This window comes from Canis aureus, chromosome 7, assembly GCF_053574225.1.
Source record: "Canis aureus isolate CA01 chromosome 7, VMU_Caureus_v.1.0, whole genome shotgun sequence".
Lineage (NCBI taxonomy): Eukaryota > Metazoa > Chordata > Mammalia > Carnivora > Canidae > Canis > Canis aureus.
Window position 1 is genome coordinate 5,662,364 of NC_135617.1, and position 15,905 is coordinate 5,678,268.

General features: G+C 32.1%; 1 protein-coding gene and 1 long non-coding RNA gene across 7 annotated transcripts in view; one reads left to right on the forward strand and one right to left on the reverse strand.

Annotated features, from left to right (window-relative positions):
* Positions 1-15,905, forward strand: part of WASF1 (WASP family member 1) — a 63,746-nt gene that overhangs the window by 36,538 nt on the left and 11,303 nt on the right. For all 4 annotated transcript variants that reach the window (XM_077902782.1, XM_077902779.1, XM_077902780.1 and 1 more), the window contains exons 2-3: positions 8,311-8,471; positions 13,792-13,926. In XM_077902782.1, the coding sequence (XP_077758908.1) occupies positions 8,339-8,471; positions 13,792-13,926 (268 nt within the window). In that variant the 5' untranslated portion in view covers positions 8,311-8,338. The remainder of the gene's footprint in view (positions 1-8,310; positions 8,472-13,791; positions 13,927-15,905) is intronic.
* Positions 2,718-13,466, reverse strand: LOC144316998 (uncharacterized). Of its 3 annotated transcripts, XR_013382850.1 has the most exons (4): positions 13,358-13,466; positions 12,503-12,616; positions 7,888-7,986; positions 2,718-3,068 (listed from the first exon to the last, which is right to left on the reverse strand). It is a non-coding gene; the product is annotated as an uncharacterized LOC144316998 (long non-coding RNA). The 3 variants fall into 3 exon arrangements; XR_013382849.1 differs by lacking the exon at positions 7,888-7,986 and having other exon boundaries at positions 2,719-3,068; XR_013382848.1 differs by lacking the exon at positions 2,718-3,068 and having other exon boundaries at positions 7,276-7,986.

The following is a 15,905-nucleotide window of genomic DNA, read 5'->3' on the forward strand; positions in this document are numbered from 1 at the left end:
GTATCACATGTACTGATTTACGTATGTTTAATCATCCATTCATCTCAAGGATAAATCCTATTTAATCAATAGTGTATGATCCTTTTAAAGTGCTGTTGAATGTGGTTTGGAGTCTTCTGAGAATTTTTGCATCTGTATTCATTAGGATTTAGCCTGTAGTTTTCTTGTAGTCTCTGTCTGGATTTGGTCAGGGTGAATGCTGGCCTCATAAAATAAGTTTGGGAATATTCTTTACTCTTCAGTATTTTGGGAAGAGTTTGAGAAAGACTGGCTTTAAATCTTCTTTAAATATTTGGTAGAAATCACCAGTGAAACCATCTGGTTCTGGGCTTTTTGGTTACAGATTTGATATCCTTAACTTGTTATTGTTTTGTTTGTATTTTCTGTGTCTTCATAATAATGTCATGATAATTTATAGGAATATTTGTAGGTAATATTTCTAGGAATTTGTCCATTTTTTCCTAGGTTATCTAATTTGTTGCTGTATAATTGTTCATAGTAGCTGCCTGTGAACCTTTGTACTTCTGGTATCAATTGTGATGTCTCCTCTTTCAGTTATGTTCTTGTGTATTTGCATCTTTTCTTTCATGGTTAGTCTAGCTAAAGGTTTGTCAGTTTTCTTTATCTTTTCAAAAATCAGCTCCTAATTTCATTGTTTTTTTTTTCTATTGTCTATTTCATTTATTTCTGCTCTAAACTTTATTATTTTCTTCCTTCTCCTAACTTTGGGCATAACTTGTTCTTTCTTTAATTCCTTGGAATATAAATTAAGGTTATTTGAAATCTTCCTTTTTTTCTTAATGTAGTCATTTATCACTATCACGCTCTCTCTTAGAACTGCTTTTGCTGCATCCCTTAAGTTTTGGCATGTTGTGTTTTCATTTTTGTCTCATACACCGTAAATAACAGAACTGAGAAAGTATTAAAGTATTCTCATGTGTGGTAAAAGTGAAAATGGAATGATTTTATTGGAAGCAATTTGGAAATAAATATTTAAGAGTCCTGAATTTTGGGGCACCTGACTGTCTCAGTCAGTTAAGCGTCTGTCTTCAGCTCAGGTCATTATTCCCAAGGTCCTTGGATGGAGTCCCGCATCTGACTCCTTGCTCTGAGGGGAGCTTACTTCTCTCCCTCTCCCTCCCTCTGCCTGCTGCTCTCCCTACTTGCGCTCACTCTCTCTGTCAAAGAAATAATCTAAAAAAAAGGATCTTCAATTTTTCATACTCTAAGAAAATAACCAGGAACTTATATAAATATTTATATAATGTAAGTTTATCAAGTATGATTTATTATAATGAAAATTTGGAAGTAACCAAAATGTCCACAATTAGGAGAATGTCAGATAAATTATGATATACCTTACAGAGTATAATAAGGGTATTTGAAAGCCTATGTGTTTGTATGTAGAAATATAAATATATACACAAAAATTCTGGAAGATTTTCAAAAATTTTAAGGAAAATGTCAGCAGTTTGATATCAGCAGATCATCTGCTAGGAATTGAAGAGATATTCTTATACAGATTGGATTTGATAAGATTGAAAGGAGTCAAAATAACTAGGCTATACTTTGATGGAGCTGTTAACTAATAAAAGAAATAAAGAGCTAGGTTTTTGCTGGGGAAAAATAATGACTTTAGTTTGGGGCTTGTTATTTTGCGGTTTTATTCATGGGGCTATCCAGAAAGAGATAGTCAATATTTGGAAATATGTATGTGGAGATAAACGAAGAAAGAACATGAAAGAAAGATAGTGGGAAGGGGTTAAAATTTCCCATATTTTGGCATGTCAGGTACAGAAGGAGTCCATTGGTGGGCTTGTTATCATCTAAGATATATATAAGTGATGTACTTTCTACTTAAAAATATGTGTTCATCTGTTTCAGTTTGTGAAAGAATCATTTTGTTTCTCCTCTTACATGAAATTTTGCTCAGTCCCTGAATGGTTTTTGAAAGTGCACATTGTATAAATTCAGCTTAAAGTGAAAGAAGCAATAGAGTTTGATACAACATCCATGTATACAAATAGGTTCTGTTCCTAACCCTGCCTCTTGAACAACTCATTGCACCTCTTTGAATGAGGTCTTCAGCTTGGCCTAGAATGGGTCTCAGCCTGGACGTATTTTTGAATGTTTGTGAGTTTTCTTATGTGAATTTTTAAAACTGTTTTGAGTATAGTTGACAGAGAGTTATGTTAGTTTCAGGTGTACAACATAGTGATTCAGTATCTCAATACATTGTGCTAACCTTACCACAAAGTGTAGTTACCATCTGTCACTATGCAACGCTATTACAGTATTATTGACTATATTCCCAATGCTGTACCTTTTATTTCCATGACTTATTCATTCCATAATTAAAAGTTTGTATCTCCCACTCCCTTTTACCCATTTTACTCTCCATTCCTCTTCCCTTAGGCAATCTTGGTCTGAATCTGCTTTTTGTTTGTTTATTCATTTGTTTTATTTAAAAAATTCTTTACTTTAAAAGGACTTAGTAAAAGCATATTTTGAATCATTTAAATGTCTACCTTATAATGAGTCCTGGGAAATAATTTTAGTATCTCTGTTTATGATTGTGTTTAGCATAACTTTGGTGCCAACTGGTACAACTTTAATTGTTTCAGTCTAATGGTATTACAGGGACATATTTGTACCTAAATGTTGTATTTGAACATAGTAAAGCCTAAGGGTGTCTGGTAACAAATAAAATTTCACAGTAGTTCAAATAAAGGAAAGACTTTATGTAGCAGGATAGTCATGAATAAAATAAAGCGGATTTTGGAGCAGTCAGTACAGGATTTATATAGCCAGCAATGATTGAGTTAAAGCAAAGTGATTTTTGTCATATCTATTACTGCTATTTGGAATTTTATGGACTTTTCTATTTTGGCTTTCGGGGTGCCTGGGTGCTTCAGGCAGTTGAATGGCCAGGTCAGGATTTCATCTCAGGTCAGGGTCTCAGGGTCCTGGGATTGAGCCCTACAGTTGTCTCCAAGCTCATCAGGGAGTCAGCTTGAGGATTCTCTCTCCCTCTTCTGTCCCCCGACTCATGTTCTCTCTCTCTCATCCTTAAAAAATACATAAATAAATAAAAAAAATTTAATTCTGGTTTTATAGTTGTATAAGGAGTTATAAGCATAAGGATTTTACATCTGATTTTATATATGTATACTACTAAGTAACATTATATTCAAAATAAGTATCAGGGACCTGAAATATTTTTTCTTTCAAAAAGCAATGTTATTAAATTTTTAATGTACAAACACAGTTTTTCCTGTACTATATGTCACTTCACTGTTAAGATACTTAAGGAGGTCTTTTAAGTGCTCTTTTGAGTGGCAAATTTCAAAAAAAAGAGAAAGAAAGTAATTGGCCCCATAATGAATGTACAGTTCCATAGAATAGTGTGACTGTTGCCCTTGTCAGCGGTCACCATCCATTTTGAGTTTTAATACACATGAAAATGTTTTACAGTTAAACATTGGAGAAATTGAATTTTTCATAATGTAGATATGTATTTTTGCCATGCTTATTTCTTCATTTCTTTTCAGCTTAGCCTATCAAAATTTAATACTTTGTTATTGTGACTCGAGATAAAAGATATAATTATCTACCTATTTATTTTTGGTATAAGGTAGCACTGTTTTTAGGGCAAATTCTTTAATAAGGCCGGAACATCTCAAAGCAATCAAATAAAGAGAGATGTTTAGCATGACTGGTAGTTCTTTAATCCTAGGAGTGTCTAATTTGGAATTGCCATATCTTTGTTTGTAGAATTTTAGAGATTTATGATTGATGAGTAATTTTGAAGTTTACCTTATAACAAAAAGGAGAATTGCTATTTTTATATATTTCCACTGTTGTTTTATATAAATTTATATTGTTTCACCAGTAAGTTCAATTACTTTCTATTTCAGTTTACTTATAATATGAGAACAGTTTGGGATATATACATTATAGATTTGGGGAGAAGGTAAGTTATAAAAATTCTGTTCTTGATATATTTAAACATCCTTTTTTATATATTTTAAATTATAGCACTTTATTTAAAGACCTATGGTTTTACATAATTGAAATATTTTAATTAGATTTGATATATTTGTTAATGTGAGCTCTTATTTTGTTCATTCTTATTTCAAAAATGCTTTTTATTATTTTAGTCCCTTGTGTCAGAATTATAAAGCATTTTGTCACTTGCATAGAAGCTTATTGGGAAAACTATTTCCATGAAGAACATATCTCCATTTAAACATTCCTGTGCTCAAATTACTTAGGTTATACATAATTAAGTAGCTTCTAATCTTAAGAAGTAGGATGTTTCTTAAAAATCACTGGCTTTCTTAAAAATTCTTAAAGTATTCAAAATACTGATTTTTTTTTAATTAGAATAGTTATTTTATTCTAACCCATTCTCTTAGGTATTCCAGTATAATCCTTTAGTTTAAATAGTGTTAGGAAAATTGAAAATTGTATTTCTATAATTTAACATAAAATTTTCCTTATTTAATATTGTTATTTTATAAATACAGAAACACCCTTAAATGATCATAGATTAGTTGTTTCATTGATGTATCAGGATAAGGAATTAATCACTTGTCATCAGTGACATAATAGAATACTCTTAATTCTTACGTTCTTTATATAATCCAAAGGCAATTATTAACTATAATTATCTTATGGAGGTTTTTTTTTTTTTTTAAAGCAACTCTTCTTATTTTTCTTGCAGTTGATAATTGGAGGAATCCTTTAAACATCTTAAAGTTTGCAAACCATTTTTGAGTTCTGAAAATGAGAATTCAGATAATGTAATTTTCTGATTTCCAGTGCTCTGAGATCACTGTGATACCTGATCTTGGGTTATTTTTAATACCTTACATCATTGCTTTATACTTTTAGACAGATATATAGTCTCAATTTGGGTCAACAGAAGCATTCTTAAAATAACTTAGAGAACATATTGATATTAATAATAGTCACCAAAATAGAATTTTAACAAAGAATTGTCAAACATCTTGCTATGCTCAGATTTTAGTTTCATTTTCCTTATTCTTCTGTAAGAGGGTTTTTAATAGGCTAGTTTAATAAACATGATTCCTGGCATGCTTGGCTGTCTCAGGTGGTTAAGATCTGACTTGATTTTGGCTCAGGTCATGATCTCAGGGTTCTGAGATTGAGCCCCACACTGGGCTCTGCCCTCAGTGCTCCTCCCCCTGCTCCTCCCCTTTCCCTCTGCTCTTCCCCCTGCGCGCATTCTCTGCTCCCCTCCCCTGCTCACACATTCTCTCTTTCTCAAATAAATAGCTGAATGGAATCTTTAAAAAAAAAAAAAAAAAGACAACAACAACAAAAATATGATCCCTTTAGCAGTATTGGAGCTAATTTTATATTTTAATTTTAATATTCATATCAGGATTTAAAATTAAACCCATAAAATGTTCTTTGAATTAAGAACAGATTTATTGAAATTTTGGCTGAATTATTTTATCTTAAATAATTTAAAAATCTTTAGAGGATGTAGACTTTCGTTTTCATTCTCTCAATCTCTTGATGTTTCCATCAATAATTGGCAGTTTAATTGCTAGGAACCCAGGAAAATAAATGAAGAAGTGTAGGAATGGTTTTAGCAAACAATTACTTTTTTCCCCCTTTTTTAAAAAGATTTTATTTGTTTATTCATGAGAGACACAGAGGGAGAGAGAGAGAGGGAGAGAGGTGGAGACATAGGCAGAAGCAGGCTCCATGCAGGAAACGTGATGTGGGACTCGATCCCAGAACTCTGGGATCACGCCCTGAGCCAAAGGCAGACACTCAACCGCTGAGCCACCCAGGTATCCCAAACAATTACTTTTATAATCCCATGGATTATGTAATAGTTGGGAAATTTTTGTTTGCTATGATGTTTAGTTATGACCTAAGAAAACAGATTAACAATTTTTAGAATTATTTTGTTTTAGCACAATATACTTTAGCTTTTTTATTAAATAAAAGATTTTCGGGATCCCTGGGTGGCGCAGCGGTTTGGTGCCTGCCTTTGGCCCAGGGCGTGATCCTGGAGACCCGGGATCGAATCCCACATCGGGCTCCCGGTGCATGGAGCCTGCTTCTCCTTCTGCCTGTGTCTCTGCCTCTCTCTCTCTCTGTGTGTGACTATCATGAATAAATAAATAAAATCTTAAAAAAAAAAAAAGATTTTCACCCTTAAATAGGCAAGTTAGTCAATGATGGATTAAAAGATGTTAAAATTTATGTTATTGGTTCAATTCTATGTAGTATTTTTTTATTGTTTTCAAAGAGAAAAATGTATCATATGCAGTATTTAAAAAAACCTCAAGTGAATTTGATTTTAGTTTTGCTTGCTAGCTAAATTATACCTTTTAGCATTTAGGATTTTTTTTTTTTTTTTTTTTTTTTTTACTCTTTCCCAATATGACAAAGGTTCCTACATTAAAAATAGTGTTGTAAACTCTCTAAAACAGGAATTAGGCTGTTTTCTCAGGATGTAGGAAACAAAGTTGTTAGGCTTTATTTTACTTTTGCCACCAAGATTTCGATAGTTGAGTTAGATAAGTGACCATTAAAATCGCCAAGGAGTAAGACAGAAAGGTACAAAAAAGAATCTAATATTGAAGTAAAAGGATGAGGAAGGGAACTTTTCTCTACCAAACACTTTGGCACTATTTTAATCACAACAAAATTTGTCCATCCTTTTTGAGATTAGGGTAATGTTTTGAAACAACTTCCTTCATAACCATTATTTGGCATTGGTTGAGTAGAGGTAGTCCTCACTTTTCATGGTAGTGTGGGACCAAAAAAATGGTCATACAAACTAAAACCTACATAATGATTTTAATCATTGGGAAAAATTACAATTGTTCTATGATCTTTAAAAAATTTTGTCAAGATATTAAAACTTTTATGTTGGTTATGAATGTATATAAGGAAATGAAAAAAATAGTAAAACTATATAAAAATACATTTAATACCATGTATTATAAAACATTAAAAACAATTAGAATTAAAATGTTTTATTTCTTTGTAAAAAACTTATCAAGAGTAGCTTGAACAGTGCTTTGCCATCTCCTTGTATAAATTAGAATAGTAGATCTAGCCAGAGTGAGCATCTTTTCTGTGCCTTGGCAAATTGTCCATTTGGATCAGCTGCCAACATTTTATTTTTGCATTTTCAATGTCAGGAAATAGCTGCAAGAGTTTCTTTAATGTGAAGTTTTTGCTGGCATCACTTTCTCAGGGACATCTTCCTTTTTGTCACAACCACTTTCCTCATTTATGTCATTAAGTTTACCTTCACTTAATTCTTTCGACTATGGATCTAAGATCTCTCAAGCAGTGATAATGCAACATTTCCACAATTGGCTATTTCTTCTATTACTCCATTTACATTTGAATTCACTTTCACTTCCAGCTTTATCATTTTTCATTTCTTTGCTGTACTTTCACCTTTGTCAGCCAATGCCGCCTTTTAGTTATTTGTTTTGTGAAATTTCAGGTAGGTTTAGGAGGCAAGAAGGTAGACAGGTGAATTGAATGACCAGTCACCAACTAACTTTGGAAGGAAGTGATCAGTCACTGATTATGATATACATCTCTTATTAGCATAGAACTTTGTAGACTGACATGCTAGCAAGGAAGTTTGTATTTATGCAGTTGAAGTTAATATAGTATGGTAAGTGAAATTGCAACCATGTTTTTGGAGACTGGTGTTATTGAACTAAATCTATGATAGCTGAAATCTGTGCCCTGGGAAGTAAGGACTGCCTGTAATTGGAAGAAGGTTGAACTGTTTGATCAATTAAAGATAGGGCCCATGTTGATGAGATTAAAGATGTAGGGCTATTTGTACTATTTGATCTCTGAGCCATTGAACACCTGATATATTTTACGTGGAAGTAGAAATTTGATACTGCTCTTCCAACTTCTTTAATTCTCTTATGTGCTTCCTTAGAGAAGACCTTTCACACCGTTTCTCTAAAACAAAAACAAAAACCTAGTTGTAGTAAGTAAAAACTGTGGTTTTAGGAGAATAATTGTGATTTATGAATTCATTATGAAGCAACTGACTTTGAAAGTTTTTTTTTCAAAAAATTTTTTTTCCAATTTTTATATAAGTTAACATTCTAATAATTGAAGATGAAAGGTGGCTAATAAGTAAGTTTTGATTCATTTAGTCAGTAACTCCATTTTCATTGTCTTTATACTAGCAAATATTTTATTGTTAAATGTGAAAGATGAGGTCTTACTCTATTCTGGGTACAGTTGAATGATGTTAATTTATTGTTTGATTTCCTACAGGTGAACTGGCACAGAGGTTGATCTCAAGATGCCATTAGTGAAAAGAAACATTGATCCTAGGCACTTGTGCCACACAGCACTGCCTAGAGGCATTAAGAATGAACTAGAATGTGTAACCAATATTTCCTTGGCAAATATAATTAGACAACTAAGTAGCCTAAGTAAGTATTTTTATTTATATCAATGAAAATATTTCTTGCAAACCAGAATGTTATGCTTTAGAGTATTAAGAAGATGTTCTTATGATTAATTTGGGGAGACGTTTGGTGAGAAGAATACAAAGTTATCTTGAAAAGGGTGGCTATTTTAAATAAAATTAATGAGTTTTTGAATCATTTCTTCTCTGCATGTTTCTTCTGGGAAAGAGAAATAAGGACAATTTTAGGAACAGGATCACATGATAGATAAGAATTACTGAAATTGTTTTTAAAATATGATTTGATCTATGAAGGATAGTGCTAGGGTTGAACTTTTGCTTGCTTATTATCACTATTACTTTTTTAGAGGCTTCAATTATTCACTAGTATCTCTCTCTTTACATATATTTTATTAGCCTAAAGAAATACTTATATATTATCAAATATCTAAAATTAAAAGGTGTGGAGTAGTCACGACTCAGGATTAGGTTAGTCAAGTAGTTGTCTAAAGGATAAAGGACATTAGGAGTCTGACAAGCAGCCTGCTGTGAAAGTAGCAAGTGAACCTGGCCTCACAGACAAGAGGCAAGCAGGCCAGATAATAAAAGCCAGTGTAATGAGCAGGTAGGGAAGGAGACAAGCAATGTGTTCCCATTATAAGATTGCAGAACGGAACTGCTAAGTTAAGGCATTAAGTAAATTATATCCAATCTGTCTTTTGAATTGATGCCTTAGCTTTTTATTTTTTATTTTTTTATTTTTTTTTGCCTTAGCTTTTTAATAAGATATTTATATTTCATTTTAAAGGAAAAAACAAGATGTTCTTGGCCTTAGACATATTCTCTGAGTGATCCTAGATATTTCTTAGCCATACCTACCCACATAGATTGTCCTGATAAGCAAGACCAATGCTTTGCTTTTCCTTTTAACTTTTGTTCTTTCTTTTTGTGATTGAGTACTTAGCACAAGATAAAAAGAGAGGTTGTTAATCAAATTTGTTTCAAGTGAGAGCATTTGGACATATACACGTATGCAGCTAGAGCAATATAAAAATTACTTTTGAATGCACTTGGTTAGAGCACTAAATTTCTACATTGCCTCTGAAATAGTTTTAAAAATAAAAGATTTTTTTCAGGTTAATTATTGGCAGTGAATCACTAACATATATTTTATTATTTACCTGTTTCTCTCTTGGAAAAGTCAATATAGAATATACTTTTGAGAGAAGTCAAAAGAAGAGTCCTAGATATCATATTGATGTATGTTTAACCATATTTTTAAAGACATTGCTGACCTTTTTTGTGACCTAGCCCTAATTAAATCTAACGTGACTTCATATCAGATTTGTATTACCACATGTACATGAGTACATCGGTTAACATTAAAATACATATTAAGAGCATAGATATGACAATGAACTTAGTTAAAAGATTTCTTAAAGTGAATTTTGGATCTGATACAGGCATATTGTTTTAGGTATATTCTCAATGTAGAATTTAGAACTAATAACAATCATTAAGAGTGTTAATTTGCTGTACTAACCCATTTTTTATATAACCTAAAGATGGAAACTTAAGTAATGTTCAAGTCTGATATAATCCATATAAGCAACATCCGTCAGCAAGCACATGGTCATTGTTATAGCCAAACTCTGAAAATAGAAATAACTTGTAAAAATATAACTAAATTCGATCTTAGATGCTTCAGATTTAGAATCTGAGACTATTATAGGCATTTTCTAAGCAGTTTGTAGAGATTCAAAAACAAAAGAAAATCCATAAAATATTGTAGCAAGGTGTAACAATAGTTTACTGCCCTGGAATTAAACTCTCTGGCAGCTTTCCCACTGACCTAGTGGGAATCTGGAATTAAATTTAAAAGGCCCGTAGCTAGCCAAAATAAACAAACCCATGCACTTTTAAAAACTATGTACATAAAATAGCCAATTGATCCTCTCTCAGAGTCTGTTTACTTTTACTTTGATATTTCATACAGGATTGATGATCTGATTTCCAAACATTTATGCTTCAGAACATTAAAAGAGGAGAGGTATAGGGGAGATAAAAATAGAAGCAGGTATTGCCTAAGCCAGTCAAAAGAAGTAGTTTACAGCAAAGGAAGAAGTGACATAAGGGAAGAAGCAAGATAAAAACCAGAAAGAGGTCATTTCATGTAAAAGCAGATATTCTTATACATTTCAGGTCTGCTTTCTAGCTTAGAACATTTTGATTTCATAATCAACTCATCACTGAGTCCTCAAGAAAAGGTTAAATTCTGTTTAATATTGTATTTCTACTTAAGTTTTCACCCAAAGTAGTTAAAATAATTAATGCATTAAATAATCTCTGAATTACTTTGTAAACTTGGCTATCCAAAATGGTTTCAGGTAATTGAGATGTTGACTTTGGTACTGTTGCTAGTACCAAAAGTGTTAAGAGAACACAGAAATAAAGGTAAATTGCAAGGCTTGGCATGGCTTGGGGGACATCCTCCTGTCTTCTTCCTCACAAGAATGTTTTTCCTAGTAGAGCACAATTCTGTTTTATAATAGTAACTGAAAACATAGAATTCACTTTCTATAAATTTCTTCTGTTTTACCAAAATTCTTATCCATTTTATTGTTGTCTTATTTAACGACCATTGAGACTCTAATTACCTGAGGGATCTTTTACCTTTGTCTCTTCCCAGGGCCATCCTTCTGTTAAACACAGTCAGTTTATGCTACCAAGATAAGCTGATAGAACCTAAATTTGACAGATATATAGCAAGGTGGGAAGGAGGATAAATAGATTGGCCTGATAAGACTAATTAGAAACATAGACAATGGACAGATAACACTGAATATTTTGCTGTGTGATAAAGCTACATGGTTCTTTTTTGAAAAGAGCATATACCCCATTTGAATTGAAAGAGTCAAATATGATTAATACTGAAATCATTCTGACCATTGTGAGCATGTATATAATTAAAATCCTGAGTTTTAGATTACAGGAACTGAGAAAAAAAGAGATAAAAATAAGGTGAAGTCATTACAGGAGGCTTGCAGCATGAAATGCGAATTGAATCAGTCCTTTAAGAAACAAAAAAATTTGGAAAATGGAGAGGAAAGGGGAAGGAAGGCATTTTTAGCTGGTATGAAGAATAGGCAAATGAATAGAGGCAAAAATAAATGTATAAGGGGGATTAAAGGGACAGATGATATTGGATAAATATGGCAGACAATGATTTTGGAAGACATAGGATGTTGAGAGGATTTTGATTTAGATTTTTAACATCATAGATGATAAGATAGTAAAGAGACCAAGTAGGTTCTTGAAGGGTAAGAAGTGTAATAACTTCTAAGGTTAGTTCAAATTCAGATACATGCCAAATCAATTCTACATTGCAAACTTTATGTCTTTTACCTCGAAGAGGAAGAGGAGGTAGATTTGGAAAGTAAGAAGGGCTATGCAAAGAGAACAGATGGGATGTTTATTTTATCCACTGAAGTACTTTAGTACTTAAACCTGTAATGGGGGGAGCATAGACTCTTTTTTTAAAAAATCTTTTGAAAAACTGTGGGCCATTTCTTCAGAAAAATGTAAAAGCACATTTTTAAAACCCTGTGTATAATTTCTGTTGGTTTACAGATTATAAATTAAGGATCCCTGTACTAAACTAAGCTCCTTTAAGGATGAAATTGTCTCTTCTATCACTGTATTCCTAGCATTTGTATCCCTAACATTTGTTGGATAAATGAATAACTTTTACCTGCCTTTTCTTACACTTGGGACTTGGGGTGCTCTCTTTATCTGCCAGAGAAACTGTGTCTCTGGAAGTGTCTCAGACACCATCCCAAACCCAAAAGTTTTTTCTCTGTGTTTTGTGGCTCTTACCTTGTATTACAGTAAGAGATTCCTGTTGCTGACCTCCTGCCCTGTATGTGGCCAGGTTCTTTGCTGTGTGTCACCTTTTCTTATAAATTCTTTTTGAAGCAGATATTTTTGTCCCTGTTTTACAGGTGAGGAAATTTGTATCAAGGCCTCAAAGTGAATAGAATAAAGATTTGGACTTACTTATTAAATTGCTTTTCATATTTGTTTAGATGTCTGTTTCCCTCTCTGTTCAAAACTCATCAATGGCAGAGACCTTCTTCCATCATTTTATATATCCAGGGTCTGGTACAATGTCTGACACATAAGACATTTTCAGTCAATTTGGTTTAAAGATACATATAAGTAAGTGAATATATACAAAATATTTTTATTATATTTTTGTGGGCCTTAAAGTTCTTTATTACAGAGACTTAAAAGTTCTGATTTTTTTCTTAAATATTATAGGATCTTCTAGGAAAGGAATTTTATGTTTTGCTTTTTGGTGCCGTCAGAAGGTCATACACTGGCTTGGCACAGGGCGAGCCCTCATTCAATGCTTTTTGATTTAACTGTTAATATATTGAAACATTTTGAAAAAATGCAATATTATTCAAATATAAACTAGTGAGATTAATGTATTCATTTAACATATTTCTGACATAGGCACTGTCTCAATAGAGTTCATTTAGGGTTAAACTTATTGAGCTAGATTTAACATACACAGTATTCTTGGGTCTGAAATGTCTCAATTTAGGAAGGCCATTAATTTTTTCTTTTTTACTCAAAGGTACACATAGTAATTGACTCACCTTTATATTGCAAGTATATCTTATTTTATATGTTCTAAATACACTTGAATGACGTTTTTGTTGTACATTGCCTAAATTTCTCCCTGGCTTACTTACTAGGTAGACATTTCTGTTTTTTTTCTCCTTTTAGTATAGGGTTATTTTCACTTACTCTTTTCAGTAGTAGAAATTTATATGACTAGAGAAAATACAGTGATTTTAGATTTATGATTTTTTTAAGAAAATAGAATAAGAAAATATAAAATACCTCCTAAATTTTCAGAGTCCACGTTTTGGGCATATCTGAGACTGGTCTTCTTTTGGGCTTGTGAAGACTCTTAAGTTCTGCCTGAAAATCAGTTCTAGGGTAGGGCTCATTTATGAATGATAATTTAAAAGAGGTATTATTTGTATGTATTTTTACATCATAATGGTCTCTAACCTCAACAGCTGGGCAGATGTAGTATTTGCATTTTAGGCACAAGTCACCTAGCAGGAAGTGGTAGTATTTAAAACCAGATTTCCCAGGGTTTATGTTGTTTTCCCTCCCTGTCTCAATTTGGTTACTTTAGTGTTTAAAAAGCATAAACTTGTTCCAAACAAATGCCAGACTCATCAGGGCGGCACTTTTAAAATGTTAAATTGTTTGATATTTATCTCTGATTACATTAAATTTATGGTATATGTTTCATTTTTGCATAGGTAAATATGCTGAAGATATATTTGGAGAATTGTTTAATGAAGCACATAGTTTTTCCTTCAGAGTTAACTCATTACAAGAACGTGTGGACCGTTTATCTGTTAGTGTTACACAACTTGACCCTAAAGAAGAAGAATGTAAGTTTTATTCATATTTTCTTTCACATGTATTTTAGGTTTGGTGAGATGAGCAATATATTGAAAAACAGTATTAAGCTCAGATTTTATTAGGGGTGTTTTTTTACTCATGGCCTTTGATCTTCGTGTTGTAATAAATCAGTGAATTATCTATAAATAGTAGTATGACTCTCCTGGCTTTTCTATTCTCTTTCTTTTTGCTTCTTTTTGTGTATTAAATAACTTTTAATTTTTTGACATAAAAAAGATTTTAAGATTTTATTTATTTATTTATTTATTTATGAGAGCACAAGGAGGGAGGGAGAGGGAGAGAGGGACAGAGAGAGAGAGAGAATCTGAAGCAGACTCCACCCTCCACCAACAAAGTGTGGAGGGTACAGAGCTCATACAGAGCTCAATCTCATGCCTCTGAAATCATGACCTGAGCTGAAATCAAGAGTTGGACACTTAACCAACCTAGCCACTCAGGTACCTATGACATAAAAACATTTTTAGCTAGACTTTTTCTCTATTCTTTTTTCTTTTCTTCTTTATAATTTATTTGTATAGTTTTGTCCCAGAAATAAAAATTGTTTGAAAATCACTTGAAATTTTTAGGTTTTATTCTGTTATAATTCCTTTTAATATTCTTTTGCATGTACATATTGTTAAATTACTAAACTAATTATTTGAATGTTATTCCTCACTTTAAATAACCATTTCTCAAAAAAACCAAATTGCCTGTATGTAGGACAAAAGTATTCTATACTGAGTATTAAACCAGGGATATCAGGTGTAAAACAATATATTACAGTCTGAAATAATGGTAAAAACTTTAGTTGTAAAACAACATTTTATACTTTGATAGAATTCACTGAGAACTCTTGTGTCTCAAAATCCTCTTGGTTTTTTTTTTTTTTTTTTTTTTTTTTGGTGGTTGTTTCCCTTACAAAAAAAGAAATGGAACTATTCAGAACATAATTTCTACATTTTCCCTAGAGAATTATTAAATGTATGTCTCTTATAACTTTTTATTCAGAATATTTTCTTGCTGAATAACATTTTTAGTATAAGTACAAGTTATATAATAGACCTAAACTTGAATGAAAATAATAGAAGCTATCACTGGAAAAAGCAAAAAATAGAGTGTAATAATAGATAGCTTCATGATTGAACCAACTTCTTTTGATGTAACCCAATTTAAAACCTAAATAAGTAGACAAGTACCGTGTTAAATTTCTATGCTTCCAAAGATATAAACTCAGATCTGGATGTGAAAAATTCAAAACAATACTTTTTCTTCTTGAACAGCATTAATGAGATATATTCCATTGCCCTACATTTAACCTGTCTAAAGTTAGTGTACAACTCAGTGGTTTTTAGTATATTCACAGAGTTACACAACTATCAGCATAATCAATTTTAGAACATTTCATCGCCCAAAAAAAACCATCCATATATCCATTAGCAGTCTATTTTCCCTTTCCCCAGCCTCAAGCAATCACTAATCTACTTTCAGCCCCTATGGATTTACCTATTCTAGACATTTCTTATGAATGGAATCATGCAGTATGTGGCCATTAGTGATTGACTGATTTCATTTAGCCTAATGTTTTCATTATTGGTTCATGTTGTGGAATGTATTTGCATTTCCCTCATGACTAATGATGTTGAGCATTTTCTCACGGCTTGTAACCATTTAGAGACAAGTGATCCAACAGGAAGTGGTAGAGCTAGGATTTAAAATCGCTGTTTAAGTGACTTATCAGATGTGTATCTTCTCTGGAGGTTGTTTTACCATTTTTAAATTGAAATATTTTTTTTCCTTGAGTTTTAAGAATTCTGTGTATATGCTTGGTCCAAGCCTCTTATCAAATACATGATTTACAAATATTTTCTCCCATTCTCTGGGTGGTTTTTCTTAGTGATATCTTTTGAAGCATGTACATGTATATTAATCATACTTCATGAAATTCTTGAAATAATTGCTACTAGTGGAA